General features: G+C 42.2%; 1 protein-coding gene across 1 annotated transcript in view; it reads left to right on the top strand.

Moving 5' to 3' along the window:
* The window catches only part of ERG (ETS transcription factor ERG), a 106,014-nt gene that overhangs the window by 85,269 nt on the left and 2,797 nt on the right, over nucleotides 1-17,948 (top strand). Inside the window, 6 exon segments of the mRNA XM_031064240.1 lie at nucleotides 3,220-3,423; nucleotides 4,317-4,397; nucleotides 6,295-6,366; nucleotides 12,172-12,240; nucleotides 12,974-13,030; nucleotides 14,661-14,708. Coding sequence (XP_030920100.1) covers nucleotides 3,220-3,423; nucleotides 4,317-4,397; nucleotides 6,295-6,366; nucleotides 12,172-12,240; nucleotides 12,974-13,030; nucleotides 14,661-14,708 — 531 coding nt within the window.

The raw sequence follows: 17,948 nt of genomic DNA, 5'->3' as shown, positions 1-17,948 counted from the left end.
TGTAGGGGTGATTGAGAGAATGAGCTGAGGAGGATCATGAGGACATCTCCTCAAGCTGTTCTTCCCATTTCAGCAGCAGAATGGGCTGATAAGAGGCACTCAGATCTTATCTGACTCCTGTAGCTGCTTCTTGAAGGATTTCACCCTAAACTGAGCAAAAGGAAGAAGCACCTCCATTTCTTATCCCAAACTGGGTGCAGGGTGTGTGGGACAGAGAGAGAAAGGATACCTGTAGCACAGGTTATCTTTGAAAATACCAGAAAGTCGTTTCTGTAGGATCAAACAAGGCATGAAGAGCCTTTATGTGCATTATCCTCTGAGTCTAGGCAGCATAAAACATTTTAATAAGCAAACTGGCAACTCCACTGCAATGTAAGAGCGCAATTGAGAAATTCTTGGTCAGCCTTGGCAGGCTTGGCTGTGGGATTCAGCAGTTGATGGGACAAGAAGGCTGCTGCCTTGTTCTTGTTGCCTTGTCCTCCAAACCAACCTGGAATATTCTGCAGAATAATTAGCATGCCTGTTTCCAAGTCACAGCATCATGGCATCTGTGGGTGTTCCTGAAGCACAGGATGTGCACAGGGTAAACTCAACACCTGCAGCCAGGAGGGAATGCTTTGCTGCTGGTTCCTCTCCAGCAGAGAGGTGCTGGTGTGAAATATTTCTGCCTCTGCCATGTTGCTTAATATTATTACAGTTTTTCAGTTGCTTAGACGTGCAAGAGTACTGACTGTGGCCAGTTTTGCAAGCTGTGATTATTTCAGTTATTTGTCAAGAAAGGTGTGGACAAATCTGTTGCAGTGTCCTCTGCAATGGTATTGTCAATTCTGTTCTGGAGACTGGAGAGTGATGCTCTGAATAATAGATGTCCTGCCAACACTGAAATGCAGAGCTTTTGAATGTTCCAAAACATTTCTCTCCCTGGTGTTTGGCACTTTTTAAAAAAAGACCTTTAGTAATTCATAGCATGGTTAGCTGAGCAAGGGATTTTTTTATTTAGTGTAATCCTGGAGATGTGTTTGAGGTGGGTTTGAATCTAGGAGCAAGATGGTCACAGTCTTGCCATTTTGAAGTCACTTGAAGAAATTAATGGGCAAAAACCAGTTGGTTTTGATTATTGCACAGGCAGTGTGGTAAAGTGCACAGGTCATGTGGTGAAGTTAGAAGTAAAAGTCACATTTCCAGTTGTGGTAACTTTCTATTTATCATAATTAAGAAAAAAAAATTAAAAATTTAAAAATTACAGACATAATGAAAATATTTTGGTAAATTTCCTGGTGTTTGGTTGTTTACTTCGGAGCAAACTGAAGTTCTCAGAGTTCTTTGCTGTAGGTGTGGACAATCTCATCCAGACCTAAGATTTACCGCCAGACTTGCATCCCTTTAGATTCCTGCTTATTTCATACCAGATGGAGACATTATTTTAAGTGGTTTTTGGTGGAATTCAGGAGGTCTCCACCTCTTTCAGATGAGCCTGAACAGCAGTGAAAATAGAGGGAATGGCACTGAAGTTAAGCCATAGAAAAGCTATTTAGGCTGCCATTCATGTCCCAGATTTTCATGGCATGAACTTTGGGAGCCACTTGACCTCCATGTGCTCCATTCTCAGCCTTGAGGATATCACAAAATCACAGAGTCATTAAGATGATAAGGAATAAAGTCTTGATGAATGTTTTCCCCTTGGCTTTAATCTTTTCTCTGCAAAAAGTATAAATTCTTCATGGTATGAGCTGAGTGACCTTTGTGTTGCTGGTTCCTTACTCAAGAACAAGGAAAGATAGAATGGGAGAGAAATAGAAAATGAGGAGTTTAGAGGGAAAAATAAAAAAAGCTTAAATTAAGGATTAATTAAAAAACATTTTGCTAGAATTGTCGACTGTTTGGGGCTCTTTTTCCTCAGATGATTTTGCCAATACTTCAGGTATTGAGTACAAACCCACACAGGTGTAGCAATGTATAACACGGCAGTCTGGGGAAAAAAATGCAGAATATTTTAATATTCTAATATTATTAACTAGAGACCCATTCTAGTTTGTGAAATAACTACCTGAATGTGTGAGTGCTTATTTACCCTGTACCCAAGAAAGATTCTTTCAGATATGAGTGGAAATTTCACTTGAATAAAGATAAGGATTGAACAGAGAGTTTTGAAACTTGCTCCAGCTTGCAGTGCTGTCAGTGGGCCAGAAGCTCTGTTAAAAAGACCTAAAAACAATGAGGCAGAAGAGCTGAGTGGGAGAAGGAGCTCACTCACAGAATTCCCAGAATGACTGGGTTGGAAGAGAGCTTCAAGACCATCGAGTCCAGCCCAGCCCCAACAGCTCAACTGAGCCCTGGCCCCCAGTGCCACATCCAGGCTTTGTTAAACACCCCCAGGGATGGGGACTGCCCCCCCTCCCCGGGCAGCCATTCCAGAACTTTCTCACCCTTGCTGCAAAAACCTTTTCCCTGCTATCCAACCTGTATTTCCCTTGGTGCAGCTGGAGGCTGTGTGCTCTGGTTGTGTCAGTGCTGCTGGAGAAAGAGCCCAGCCCCAGGTGAGCACAGGCACCTTTCAGGAGCTGTACAGAGTGATGGGGGCAGCCCTGAGTCTCCTTTTCTCCAGGCTGAGCAGCCCCAGCTCCCTCAGGGGTTCCTCACAGGGTTTGTGTTCCCAGCCCCTCTCCAGCCTCGTTGTCCCCTCTGGATGTGTTCAAGCATCTCAATGTCCTTCCTAAATCTGAGGCCATTTCCTCTCCTCCTTTCCCTTGGACACGGCAGCAGAGCCCGACCTCCCCTCAGTGCCCCTCCTGTCAGGGACTTGTGCAGAGCAATTCACAGAATTCCCAGAATCCCTGGGTTGGAAGAGACCTTCAAGCCCATCGAGTCCAGCCCAGCCCCAACAGCTCAACTGAGCCCTGGCCCCCAGTGCCACATCCAGGCTTTGTTAAACACACCCAGGGATGGGGACTCCACCACCTCCCTGGGCAGCCATTCCAGAACTTTCTCACCCTTTCTGGAAAAAACCTTTTCCTGCTATCCAACCTGTATTTCCCTTGACACAGCCCAGGCTTTGTTGCTAGCACTCAGAGCTCTCAGCCCTCCACAGTTGCTCTCCCTTGCACTCAGCACACCACATTAACTCCTCCAGCCGTCAGTGAAGGGGGGATTATTTCTCATGGATCCAGTGCCTCAGAATTGCCCTTCCCTGCCTGATTTTTTTGCTGTGTGGCCCTGCAGACCCCACGCTGTGGAGCACTGACCACGTGCGCCAGTGGCTGGAGTGGGCGGTGAAGGAGTACGGGCTGCCGGACGTGGACATCCTGCTCTTCCAGAACATCGACGGCAAGGAGCTCTGCAAAATGACCAAGGATGACTTCCAGAGGCTCACCCCCAGCTACAATGCAGACATCCTCCTGTCACACCTACACTACCTCAGAGAGAGTAAGCCGGCCCTGCGTCCTGCCTGCACTCAGTCCCAGATTGACCGCTGTGGATAATTGGGTTTTCCAAATGTCTGTTGCAAATGTTGCTGTTCCTAAGAGCATAACAGGGAGGCCAGCCCAAGTCCTGTTGAGTTTGATGGAAAGATATCCATTAATTTCACTCATGTTTATCACAGAGAAGAATTAGGGACTCTTTCTGTGTATCCATCTCAGGGAAAAATTGAGTTGAAGCATATTGAGCAGGAAGAAAAAAATCACATGGGGTTCAGTGCTGATGTTTTTTCTGGTCACATACTCATTTCCTTCCATTTTAACTAAACAAGAGTGCGAACATTGATTCATAAAATGAATTCCAGGCATGATTCTAAGGGAATGGCAGGAGTTTGCTGTACTCTGGATAGGATTGGGAAGATTCAACTGAATTGAATAAAAAAAAATTCTGTAAATTCATGGAAAAAAAGGAACAGTCCCTGAAGCCCAAATGCAAATTAAATGTAGTGCATGGCTAGAATTTCAATGGGAAAAAAGGGATTACCTGGATTGAGGGCTTTCACCTAAGCTTGAGGAAAATTTGCCTCAGTTTAAAGAAGTTAAAATGAACATGGTTTTTAGAGAAAAAAACACCAAGCATTGCAACACCAGTGCGGTGCAGTCTCCTCCACACGCACACTGTCAATAACCAGCCAGAAATTTTGTGCATTCATGACAATAAATTATGATATTGGATAAATGAATGCCCTAATTTACCCTGTAGCCCACACACCTCCCTCCAAACTGCAGGCTGTTGATAGATTCACATTCAGACAATCCTGTCAGGGGAAAAATATGGTTTTAAAAGATAATTCACGATTTTTTTTACATTTTGGTGTTGCTTTTTGTTTTGTTTTGTAGCTCCTCTTCCACATTTGACTTCAGATGATGTTGATAAAGCCTTACAAAACTCTCCACGGTTAATGCATGCTAGAAACACAGGTAATGCTGGCACTGCTCCCACTGCTGTAGGTCATCATCTTCTAAAAGCACAGGATTCCTTTCCATGGGCTGCTTGCTAAAAAAATGGAAGTGGTAAATCAGGAGGGAGGCAGGAGAATCCCCTCCCTGCCGTCTGTGTGTTTTCTGCACAGACACACAGAGAAAAGGTGAGATCACGCAGGGCCAGGTGGTGCAAAAATGGCGCAAAAATTTCTGGTGTCCTGCAAGAGGATGGGGTCCCTGACACAGCATAAACCTGCAGGTTTGGGGCCTTTCATCTGAGGATTTTTATGGTCCTTCTGTCCATTCTGCTGTCAGATCTACTCCATGGATCCCTAGAAGCTTCTTGGAGCTCAGAAGTGCTTTGGGCTCTGGGGAATGGGGATGTCTCCCCTCCCATGAGCTAAATGTTGTGGGAATCAATAAAATTGCTCTTTAGGCAGTTAGCTCATCTCATTTTCTAGCTGCTGTGGGACTTGAGCTGGGAATTCCACTAAGGCTGATCTGAATTTAAAATTATTTTTGTTGATATTCACCCTTCTGTTAATTTGGCCCAGAGAAGTGTGGAGTGTAGGCAGGAGAATGACACATGCCTCATCTGTCTTTCAGGATGCAACTTAAAGTATTTATGAAAATAATTCAGAATCTGTTTTTACTTGCTGTAACAGTTGTGCAGCAGAGGATGGCATGGAATGGTACAAATAATAATGTGGTTTATATCCCTACAAAAGATGTTTGGAATATTGCATGATCATGCCTGAGGGTGTTAGTTACCTACAGTGACCAGAAAGAACAATTCTCTATGAGAAAGGAAAAAGATAATACAAAGGATAATGCAAAAGAAAAAGTAAACAAAACTTGGATAGCAATGTTTCTTTCATATTTTATTTCGTTTTTCACTCTGAGTGAGTTTCATAGCAAAATTCACTGGATTAATAGATCTTTCCCTGACATTAGAGGTTTGCCACTGGTCATAGTGGCAAAGTCCTGCTGTGGGCTCTAGGCCTGCTGCAAACCCCACCAGAGGCAACAAAAAAAAATTCCATTTACCTTGATATGGTTTGGATAAGATTCAACTCCTTTTCAAAAATAGATGGACTTAATGGTCTTGTCCATCTCTGGCTTTAGAGATTCTCATTTGCCAAGCAGCTTCCACTTGTGGATATCCAAGTGTTGTTCAGCAGTTCTGCGTGTTATCTTTTTCTCTATGTGTGCACTGACAATGATATTCTGAAATTCATTTCACCAAAATGAGATTATCTGTCATTGGGGAGCGTGAATAATGTTGTGCTGATCATCAGCATGTGGGAAATCAGTTGTTCAATTTTCAGTGGGCCACAAAAGAGTTAGATAAAAAGTTCTTGAAATCAGCAGTAATTGACTTTTTTGATGTTCCTGGAGAGGGTCATGAGAAGTCCATTGGTGTAGTCAGAGCAATTTCAATGCCTGAGAAAAGGGAGATTCCATTTCCTACATCAAGCTCAACTTTTCTAATTTTTTTTTTCACTCTGGGGAAGATCAATGAGATATCTGAGGCTCTGACCCAGAAGTCTCTGTTGAAAATATGGACTTTTCTGGGAATGCAGTACTGAAGGCAAAGAGGTTTTATTTCAGGGGGTACAAAGCCACCTTCCCAGGTGGAGGTGGTTGTGGTAGAAAGGATTTCCTGAGCTTGACTGTCTCCTTCTTAAAACAGATTTTACACAGACTTTTATCCAGTAATTTGAATGGATTTACATAGATGTAAAGATTATTGGAATCAACTTTTGTATCTAACAGTCCAAAGGCAGAAATTAGTTATTCAGATTCTTCACTCATTCACTCTACAGGAGGGGAAAATACTGGTGGATTTAGGGAAATGAATCTTTAGGTGTAATGTCCTCTTCTTTCTCTTCAGGAGGTGCCACTTTTATTTTCCCAAACACATCAGTTTATCCAGAAGCAACACAAAGAATTGCAACCAGACCAGGTATGAACAATGACCACTTTTTGTGTGCTGTGATCTTACTCATTTCATCTCCTGAAATATCTCATTCTTTTTCCCTTTTCATAAACATGAGGCTCTATTTTGAATTCACACATATTACGTACTTATATCACATATATATGTGTCTATATAATTGTGTAGAGTGAAATAATTAGAGTGAAATAATTAAGTAGATTTAATAAGTCAAATTCTTCCCCAAATCTCCATCTTTGAAGCAATTGTATCAACTTTTTAAAGCACCAAGGAATCGGAAACCTGAGCTCTGTTCACTGGTTCTGGTGCACAGTCACCTGTCAATCCCCTTCAGCTCTCTTTCTGTAAAATGAAGTTAAAATTCCCTTTTGTTTGAAGTCTATTGTGGAAAAATACCCTGAAAATGCAGGATAAATGCTTCTCCTGCTGTCTACATTTTATTTATGTTTGAGGCAAACAGAACCCACAACAATCTGATTATGAGTTTGAGAGTCTTGAGTAAAATCAAAACATAAGGAAGCTCTTAAGGCTTAAATTTTGTAACCTGTGAAAGTTTTGTGGATGTGCTGATTTGTGAAATGCTGAAGGGAATAATTAAAGAAGGTGAGGACATGGCTATGAAGCCGAAGATTTTCTTTTTATCACCCTTCACTACAAAAAATGCTGGAAAAATGCCTAAACTGAACATTTACTTTTCCAGTAATGACTGCAGAGTACTAAGGGACATGAAGAGGAGTTGCAGCAAATACTGAATTTAAAGGAAATCTATTACTGAGCCAGAGGCAAAAATCCAAGTGCTCAGAAGGGACATGCACTGGAATTGGCTGAGCTCTGGTGAAAAGAGATATTGGCACATGAGAAAAAGGGAGTTTGAACAGGAATTATTTTATTTGTGCTCTAGGGTAGAGTGCAGGAGGGTTCATGCAGATATTATTCAATATAGCCTTGTATATATGTATATATGCATGTCTGTAGATTTGGTAATTGATAATTAGAAAAGAGAGAAAAGGAAACAACCACCAGGCCATTACATCAACAAATTCAACTTGTTTGGATCCTTGGAAATCAAACCCTGCTAGATTTGTTTGTTTATATTAATGGCTAGAAAGGGAACTGCTGATCCAATGCATACATTTGGCTTTCATAAGGCATTCACCAAAACACCCCACAACTATTTACACTAGAAATTAAATCAGTGTATCATAAGAAACAAATTAAGAACTGGCTAATTATCCTGTCATCAGTAATGGACATCTTAAGTTATTTTAGGATTGTTCAGCCTGGGGAAGAGAAGCGTTGGGGTGATGGAATTGTGGCCTGAAGGAGCCCCAGGAAATATGGAGAGAGACAATTTCCAAGGGCTGCAGGGACAGGGCACAGGGAATGGCTTCACACTGACAGAAAATAGGATTAGATGGGATATTGGGAATTAGGAATTGTTCCCTGGCTGGGATGGAATTCCCAGAGCAGCTGTGGCTGCCCCTGGATCCCTGGCAGTGCCCAAGGCCAGGCTGGACATTGGAGCAGCCTGAGACAGTGGAAGGTGTCCCTGCCATGGCAGGGAATGGAACAAGATGATCTTTAATGTCCCTTCCAACCCAAACCATCCCATGATTCTTTGATTTTGTTGTTACTTAAACCCAGAGATTCCTATACAGGATTCCTGTCCAGGTACCCAGGAAGTTCATTAGGGAGAAACAACCTGGCAATCAATTAACAACTGAAAACACAAGCTGATAAATGCAGCCCAAGGCACAATTTATTTGCATATCTTACTGATTCCAAATTAGCCCCCTTCACTCATGAAGGAACAACTTAACAGAGTCATCTTTATTTATGGCACAGTGACAGCCAAAGTGAAAGTTGTGAACAAATGAAGAACCACAGTGGAAAATCCCATGGGAAATGTGACTGTGCCACTGAACACCCCAGCAGCGTGGCCTTGCATGGAAAGCTGTGTCAATCATCCCTTATCAAAAAGGCTTTTTGCAGAGTTTGGAGGTGCTTAGAAACGCCTGGGAAAGCCATGGGAGGATGGAAAAAAATCTTTGGAGCATGTTGAGAGATACAGAGGTTTGAAATTGTTCAAATCACAGTCTGGGGTTGAGGAAACTTGACGTAATTATCAAAATAAAGAGAGTGACAGAGCACCTGCTTAGTGTCACTATAAGAAGAAGTGATATTCTAAATAAATCAAACATTTTCATGGAGCATTAAAGCAGATTGGGGCACCCAGGAGCTCTCAGGGACACTGGGGAATGTCAGCACAAATAGGGATGAGAAAACAAAGCAGAACTATGGAAACAATCACCAAACATAAATCCAGAGGCCCCAAACTCTCAGTAATTCCCAGCAGAAGTGAACATGTAACATAAGACCAGAGGGACCTGGTGTCCTGCAGGAAAAGCTGTTCCAATGGAGAGGATTTCAGGCAAATGCTGGAATGAGTCTATTTTCCACTGGACTTGAATAAAAATTGGGATTTTGGGATTTTTTTTTGTTTCCTGACAAGGTCTACGATTTCCAAATTTGTTTCATCCTATGTGTGATGGAAAAAAAATGTTAATTTTCTTTAGAGGAAAAGGTTCTAAACCACCTTTCAGACATGGTGAGCTCCTTCATTTCAGCATTTTAATCTGACTCACATTTAAAATGACACTTAACAAAATGCTTTGTATCAGCATCTTTTTGCATTCACACAATTACTTGTGGAATTGCAGTTTAGTTTTGGGGTTCTTCTGTGCAGAACTAAACATTTTCTACAAAGAACTGTAATGATTTTGGAAATATTGTTTTAATTTATCTTTTACAATTGAAGGCTGATGGACATCTTCAGTGTCAGAATTTTTATTCAGAGAAAAAGGGGTTTTTTTTTGCAGAAATTCAGTTTTCTTTCAGGAAACTGTTTTGTTGGCTTATTCTGTGGTTTTCCTTTGAGTTAAATGTCACATTTCAACCAGACTGCAAAGAAGCTTTCCCATAACAAAGCACTGTTCATGTGAGAGCAAAAGCAGACCCTGGGGACAGCCACTTGATGACATGAAAAAGGTCAAAAATGAGGAGCAGGGGGAATAAATAAAGTTCAGTGGGAATCAGCCAAATCCTGGGGTGCAATTCTGGAGAGATTAATTAAGCACTGCCATTGTTAAGGCACTACAATAGAAAATGGGAAATGAGCAGGGCTTCAGTGCAAGGGAGGATTTCTGCAGCCACCTTTACAAGAGAACATGAGGTTTCAGTGACAATGAGGCTCTCAGGGACACCTGGCTGGGGTTTGTCTCACCAAACAGGAGCATTCCCGTCAGGGAGCTGTCCCAGATGAGGACACGTTGTGCTGATGTCTCGTGGACAAGAACAGATCTGCTTATCTGCAATGGCAACGTGTTTGTCGAGGCTGAAGCAAGCATGAAGCTGGAGCTTTGCTCTAATTTCAAGAAAAGCTGATAATGTGGTTTTTCTTTTCATGGAGAGGGTGTAGTCAAAAGATCATCTTGTGATGTGAGGAGTTCAAAGGCACGAGGCAGTTTTCTCACAGTGCTGAATTTGTACCAAGCGTGGTTCAAGTGCCACCAAGAACAAACACACAGAGCATCTGCCAGGGCTCTCAGGGAACAGGTGTCTGATGGGTTGGAGAGCCAAAAATGGAGAGGAGAGGAGAGAGGAGTGGAGAGGAGAGGATAGGAGAGGAGAAAGGAGAAAGGAGAAAGGAGAAAGAAAGGAGAAAGGAGAAAGGAGAAAAGGAGAAAGGAGAAAAGGAGAAAGGAGAAAAGGAGAAAGGAGAAAAGGAGAAAGGAGAAAAGGAGAAAGGAGAAAAGGAGAAAGGAGAAAAGGAGAAAGGAGAAAAGGAGAAAGGAGAAAAGGAGAAAGGAGAAAGGGGAGGGGAGATGGGAGAAAGGAGAAGGGAAAGAAAAAAGAGAGAGAGAGAGAAAGAAAGAAAGAAAGAAAGAAAGTGAGAGAGAAAGAAACAGAGAGAGAAAGAAAGGAGAGAGAGAGAAAGAAAGAAAGAGAGAGAGAGAGAGACAAAGAGAGAGAGAGAGAAAGGAGAGAGAGAGAAAGAAAGAAAGAGAGAGAGAGAGAGACAAAGAGAGAGAGAGAGAAAGGAGAGAGAGAGAAAGAAAGAAAGAGAGAGAGAGAGAGACAAAGAGAGAGAGAGAGAAAGGAGAGAGAGAGAAAGAAAGAAAGAGAGAGAGAGAGAGACAAAGAGAGAGAGAGAGAAAGGAGAGAGAGAGAGAGAGAGAAAGAAAGAAAGAAATAGAGACAAAGAGAGAAAGAAAGAGAAAGAAAGGAAGAAAGAAAAAGAGAGAAAAATAGAGGTGGAATTGTGGTTGAGACAACATCTTTCTGGGCATGGAGTGGAAAAACTGGAGGGAAGAAATAGGTGCCTTATGTCACCAGAATCTGGCAAGGGAATCTGGAGAGGAGGTGGAGAAGCTGCCATGGAGCAGGGAACTGGCCAGGCAAGGCACAAGGTACCTGCAAACCCCCCAGAGCTGAGCCCCCTCTGTACAGACTGAACTCAGAACCCACTGCCATTATGACCAGAGTAATTCTGGATTTATTTTTTTGTCAGATGGTAAAATCTCAAATAAACAGCAGTGTTGGTCTCAGCCTGGGCAGGACATCTGCAGGTCACACTGATTCATCTTCTGCTCAGAGATGAGCACCTGTAAAATTCACATTATTTTCTCTGAAGCTGTGGAATAGTCCTCAAGAAATCAGGGATACAAGGTTTTTCATGATGAAAATGCAGTACAAAAATCAGTTGCAAATCCCAGCAAAAGCAAAGGTTTTGAAGTGTAGGATTCTGGGATGTGGCAGAGCTACCAGACTAAATAAATTGAAGGCAATTTGGTTGTGCATTTTACATTACACTTTATTTCCATGCAGTGCTTGGAAGTGGGCAGATACATCTGCCTTGCACAGAGCCAGGCTGGGGCTGTTTCTTTGCTTTCTGGTTTCATTTCCAAACACGAATTCTGAAATAAAGCACAAGTAGTGTTGAGAGTCAAGACATCTGCACCAACTTAGTTCCACCAGGTGGGCACTGCTACCTTCCTGAGGCCCTGGAAGTTACAGAAGTCTCTGATTTTGGCAGTAATTTTAGCTAATGTGTTAAAGTCAGCCGTGGAAAAGCACAGGAAACTGCCAAAGATTTCTAAGGGTAAACCAAACAGTTGAATTTACTACATTTGCTTTATGAAGAAAGCTTTTATGGTTTGGTTTTTTTCATTTTTTTTAATATGCTAAAGCACTGAAATAAAATAGAAGTAAGGAGTAAATGAAAGAAAGGGAAATGAAAATTTAGATGTGTAAATTTAAGGAGCTTGTCCCAAGAAGCAGAAAGGAATAAATCAACTAAAGCCTGTCTTTTTGAAAGGAAATACTGTTAAATGCTGAATTTGGGAGGATTTATGCATAAAATGAGCTCTTGGGGGACTTCTTCTGCAAGACTCTAGCACAGATTATCAATGGTACCAGTGTGTGCCATTCCTTGGTGTGCTGGGCTGAGGAAGGGGACAAAAGGGAGTATCCTGAACCTTTGGAAGTGATGAACTCTTTGTTGTCTCTAAAGGTTCTTTGCACCACCTGTCTCAGTGCAGCTCAGACTTCTGACAGCAACAGGCACCTCTGCAGAGCACAACTGTTGTTTTTACTGTTGTTTTTAGAGACAATGAAGATTATAAAGGTTTTAACAAAGAATTCCCTGCCTGTTTCAGTTATTTTCCAAATCCTGAGTCCCCCCCAAATGTGCCCTTTTTGGACATAACCACTTTAGGCCATATCTGCATGAATAAATGTCTTTTTCTTTCACAGATTTGCCTTATGAGCAAGCCAGGAGATCAGCATGGACGAGTCACAGCCACCCCAGCCCTCAGTCAAAAGGTAAAAAGCATCTGCACAGCTGGGGAAACATGGATTAGACTCCAAAGGGAATTACTGGAGCTCTGGAGGGGTTTCATCTGTGCTTTTTTGGAAAGTCAAAAAGAATTGTATGGGCACTGCTGGGAGGTGTCACTGGGCAGCCACATCCTTCCTTAAACTCAAACTTCATCAAGTCCATCACCACAGTGTGACCGTGTTCACAGGGGTCTTAGGATGAGGGAAGAGAAGAAGATCTGACTGTATATTTTAGAAGGCTTGATTTATTATTTTATGATACATGTTACATTAAAACTATACTAAAAGAATAGAAGAAAAGGTTCTCATCAGAAGGCTAGCTAAGAATAGAATAGCAAAGAATGATAACAAAGGTTTGTGGCTCAGGCTCTGTGTCCGATCCAGCTGAGCTGTGATTGGCCATTAATTACAAACATCCAACATGGGCCAATCACAGATGCACCTGCTGCATTCCACAGCAGCAGATAATCAATGTTTACATTTTGTTCCTGAGGCCTCTCAGCTTCTCAGGACAAAAAATCCTAAGGAAAGGATTTTTCATAAAAGATGTCTGCGGCACCATAGAGCCTCAAAAAGCTTTTTATGAGCTTTCAATCCTGTTGTGTCCATCCTGGAGCAGAGGGCAGCAGGAGCTCCAGGCCTGGGGGCCTCTCATAGGTTTGGTGAGCAACGTCCTAACTGGAAAAATAACTATATGGGATTTTTTTTCCATTTTCAGCTTCTCAGCCATCATCCTCAACAGTTCCCAAAACAGAAGACCAGCGTCCTCAGCTAGGTGGGTGTCACTTGGTTTGAATTCTGCCTGGGTTTGTTGAGTGTGATGAGAAGGGCACCCAAACTGCATAATCTGGTTCAGACCACTCCAGCTGGAGACCACCAAAACCCCAGATGTGAATGGGGTTTGCTCTGCAGCTGGATTTGGGATGAGTGTAATGTTTTAAGGCAGTGACAACCTTCCAGAATAAAAATGCTCTTAAAACAATCCATCTACAGTTTGGGTACAAGGGTGGAAGGTAGAGATGTCAAAAGATCCCAGCGGTTGAGATGCCAGCAGCTGGAAAATGTACACGAGCCAAAAAAAAAATAAAAACAAAACAAAACAAAAGAACAAAAAACAAACAAACAAACAAATAAAAAAGGGAATGGATTACAGCCTACAGAAACCCATCTGAATTTTGGCTCCTGAAACACAACAGAAATATTAGAGGAATTCTTAATCTTGCTGGAAAACTGCGGAGAAAGCAGAAGTTTATGGGTTTGTAGAGTAGTGGTTTAGCAAAATGGGTGCCTTTTGTGTTTTCAGAGCAACAAATCCATGGGGTGGGACCTAATCCCTTATTGTAAGTTCAGCTGTATTTTGGACAGGTAGCTGGAGAGCACTCCAAAGCTCCTGAGTCAGTCATGGCTTTTGTTAACAGCAAAAGGTTAGAAGGAGGAAATAAAAGAGATTTAGAGGATATTCTTAGCTCAGAAGACTCTGAGCCAGGTTTTATCACATGGATTTTAAATCATTATTCTGGTTTTTGTTAGAGCTAAACAAGACTGTGCATGACTAGGCCTCATTAACTCATGCACAGACTGCCTGGGAAGTATTACACTGAATTTTGCCCAAACAGGGTTTTATCTAATCTGGCCTTCCAACCACGAGAATCTTCCTAGAAATATACCAATGATTTATGGAAGTCCTGAGGACCTTTTAATGGCTGTGTGTGAGCTGCACAGATTATTTAAGTGTGTAAGAAATGTAACCTGATTTTCTTCTTGGCTGTAAAAGCCACAGAGTCACTCAGTACTTGCAGCCCCTCGCTTTGGCTTTGGTCCTGCTGTCACATCCCTCCTTTTTTTCCCTGTTGGACTTCAGGCCAAAGTAAGTTTTCATTTCCAGAGGGAAATACTGAGATGCTACAGGCGCTGTAAGGCTGACAGAGGCTAGTCTGAAAACACCAGTTGCAGGGTTAATCCATAGGATCCCTCACTGGAGTCCAGTGACAAAAGAGAATCACAGAATCACTGAGGTTGGAAAAAACTTTCAAGGTCATGGAGTCCAACCTGTGACCCATCCCCACCTTGTTCCCAGCCCAGAGCTCTGAGTGCCACCTCCAGGGCTTCCTTGGACACCTCCAGGGATGGGGACTCCGCCACCAGAATGCTTCATAACAAAGCTTGCATTCTGAATATATGCATCTGCACATTACGACAGTGCAAAGAGCAAATGTATGTCCTTGCACACCGAGTTTGAGAGGAAAACATGCAAATGTTGCCATGCAGAGGGAGAAAATTGCTCAGGTGTTGGACCTGCTGTCCCATCAGGCAGTGCACACCACCCCTTACAAGGTTCAGAAGTGGTGCCTGAAATGTTTGACAATGTTGTTGCATGATTTAAAATCTTTCTTTCACAATTTTAGATCCATATCAGATTCTTGGACCGACCAGCAGCCGACTTGCAAATCCAGGTGAGAAGGGATTTTGCTGATTTAGGAGGCTTTCTTCTCTTTCACTGCTGAGTGTCCCCACTTCAGCTGTAAGACCAGACCTGGAAGGGGATGTCCTTGATTTTCCCACTCCTCAGGGGGAGCTGATGATACCCAGTGTGTTGCAGAATTTCTGAATTACACAAGGGTGGGACTGAGGAATTTAAAATCATTAAGGTTGGAAAGGGCCTCCAAAGAGTCCAACCTTTGAAGCTGGAGTTCACTTCAGTTTCCTGAACATCAGGATTTGGTTAAGGAGTGTGAGAGACCCCATCTGGTCTCCAGCTACCCCCTCCAGAAGGGTACAAATCTCTTAACCACTCTTCATCAGCTGTGTCCCAGATTCTGTTAATCAACAACACAGTATCATACCGGCCTTGATGAACACAAAATTTTGGGATGAAATATATAGGAAAAAGAAAACAAAAAACAGGAAAGTATGATCTGTTTGCAAATAATAACTGGGTGAAACACTTCAAAAATGTTCTCCCACCTCAAGAAGGTGGAGGTTAAACACTTCAGAAATGTTCTCCCACCTCAAGAAGGCAATGGGGTGCATTGTGGAAAGGGATGTGTAGCTTAGAACACAATCACAGACTCACAGAATCACTCAGGTTGGAAAACACTTCAAGAATCATTGAGTGCAGCCTTGGACTAGCATGTTTTTGCTAAAGACAAGGATCTTCTGGGTGATTTAGTAGCTCTGCTTGGGAATGGTGCAGATTTCACTGCTCCAAGTCTGCAGGACACAGCACCATGATCAACAGCACAGCCCATCACAATGGACTGGCACTGTGTGTTCCACTTCTGTCCCTTGCCTGGACAGTCCCAGGGCACAACATTCCTCGTTCCACACAGATCTCCTCAGCCCCCAGTGACAATGGCTCTTTTTACAACAATCTCACAGCTTTCAAGGCCTGAAATTGCCAAAATGCTAATCAGTTTCCTTTCACTTTCTCCCAAGTGACATCGAGCACAGTTCTAGATTAGCTGACTCTCTAAACAGTTTTGTGTGGCAGAGGAAAGTAATTAAGTAAGTGTTAAGAATAGGATTTTCCAAATGGCCTGAGGTGGTGGAGGTTTCCAGGCAACACTGGTCTTGACTGGAAGTGGGGGCCTACATCTCTTTAATTTGGTCATAAATCATGGCTTGCCAAATTTTATCAAGTGTCCATTTGGTTGATTTCATTACTGTGAATGACATTAACACGATCTGGATTGGGATGCTTTTTTGACATTTGGGTATGGAATTCCTCCACACCATCATTCCTGTGCTTTAACATGTTTTGTGTGTTTATAAATCGGTGGAATTACTCTCTCATTAAAAGGAAATTGACAGCAACCATTTATTTTCATAGGACTATATATTACATTTGGAAGGCAAGTGTTTATGTTAGAACATATGTTGGATTGCTTATTCAAAAATTTGTGTTTTGTCCAGTGCTGAACTGTTTATTGATTTTCAAAGCCTAATCCTCTTGTTATGTTTCGTGTATTAAAACTTGCATGCCTTGCTCATACCACGGATTCTTTTGTTTGTTTGTTTATTTAATGCATGTTAATGGAACAGAAGAAATTCATTAAGGCCTGTTTGGATAAATACAATTTAAATGAATATGGGTTTCAGTTGCACTGAAGTATAAACTGCTAATGGGTTTCAGATGCTGCTCTAGCTCAATATTGTAATTGCTACTATAAGCTTTCTAAAGAAAAGCTTGTTTATTATACCCACATAGCTGGTTTGGATAAGAAAAAAAGAAAGAAACCCAACCTATTCCTGGTCAGAGACGTAGTTCAGAGTTAGCACATCCAGGCTGGTTGACAAATTCTGCTGACACCGTGCTTGTGAAACAGATTGCATCGCAAGCTGCTTCAGCTGCATTTTGCATCATTTCAGTGTTGCTTTGTTAAGAAATGCTAAGCTTCTAACACGACTGTCAGTGCCAAGGCCCTTTGAAATCTACTTTCACTTGTCTAAAATGGACAAATTTTGTTGCCCTACCTCACTTTTGCAAAGTTCACGCCAGACCGTTTTCTTTTTGCGGTGGAATTGGCAGAGAGTGAGAAAAATACAACAGCAGCGTTTTATATCTTAACATAAAATAATCATTTTAACTCATCTAAAGCAGAATGATGACAAGGATGTATTTTATGGACCTTTTCACTGTTCTTGCAGTTGTTTTGCCCTCTGCTTGTGTGCAGTGTAACAGCAAGCTAATAAGTTTCCGTTGTGCATTTCCCCAAATGCTGCAAAGGGATGATATGGTTTGGCACGGGCCCAGCTTGCTCTAAACTTCTCCATTTTGTGTGGGCTCATTCCATAGCAGGGAACATTTAGTTGCAACATAATGCTGTGAGAACAAGCCGAGTGTTACGCAAGTGAAAGCTGTTTGTGCTGAACTTTGGAGATTAGTTTCCTAAATGAGCCCTGTATTATTTCCCCATCAATTGTCTGCGCTGAATGACATTAGGTAACAATTAAACCTCCATGGAATGGCATTCTGGCACTCACATGAGGGAAAACACGACACATTGCAATTATCCCTGCTCTTTAGGGTTTCGTGAGGCAGTCCTGGGAGAAGGGGGACAGTAATAGCTGCCTCCTCAAGCGAGGTCTCATAAGCTCTTGGAGGTTTATTACTCACCCAAGATAGGTCAGCTACCTTTGGAGGCATAAAATCAGCAGGATGGCTTCTGTTGCAGTGTTGGAAACAAAAAGGTTTAATAAAAGGCAAAATAACAAACAGAGAAAAACCAAGTCAGGTGCAAGAGGCTCTTGCTCCTGGTAAAACACCTCACAAAAGCCATTGGTTTCTTTGTTCTCTTCTTTTTCTAGTGAATGCCCAGGTGGGACTTTTTGGCTCCTGTCCAATTAGCTATCCTTAAGCTTGAGGTGAAGGCCCTGAGGTCCTATGAGATGTCTTTTTCACCTAATCGAGGAGAGAACCTTCTGGGCTTCTTTCCTTTTTGAGGGGACAAAGGAGAGTTTTGTCTCTAGTTTTGTCACATTCCTATAGGGGACTGGCTAATAGAAATAATTAGGAGCCAACATCCCAACATTTCCTAATGGGGTCCTTGGGGATGAAGCAAAGTAGAAACCTGACCCTTTTCTGATAAAAAAGAATTAGAGAATTAGTAGCAAGTGTCACGCAAAATCAGTGGAATAAAGATGTATGAACCTATTGTGAAATTGCATGCATATATATATATATATATATATAT

Source organism: Geospiza fortis, unplaced genomic scaffold (assembly GCF_000277835.1).
Source record: "Geospiza fortis unplaced genomic scaffold, GeoFor_1.0 scaffold302, whole genome shotgun sequence".
NCBI classification, from domain to species: domain Eukaryota; kingdom Metazoa; phylum Chordata; class Aves; order Passeriformes; family Thraupidae; genus Geospiza; species Geospiza fortis.
Note: the sequence above shows the minus strand (reverse complement) of the source record. Positions and strands in the feature narration are given on the sequence as shown.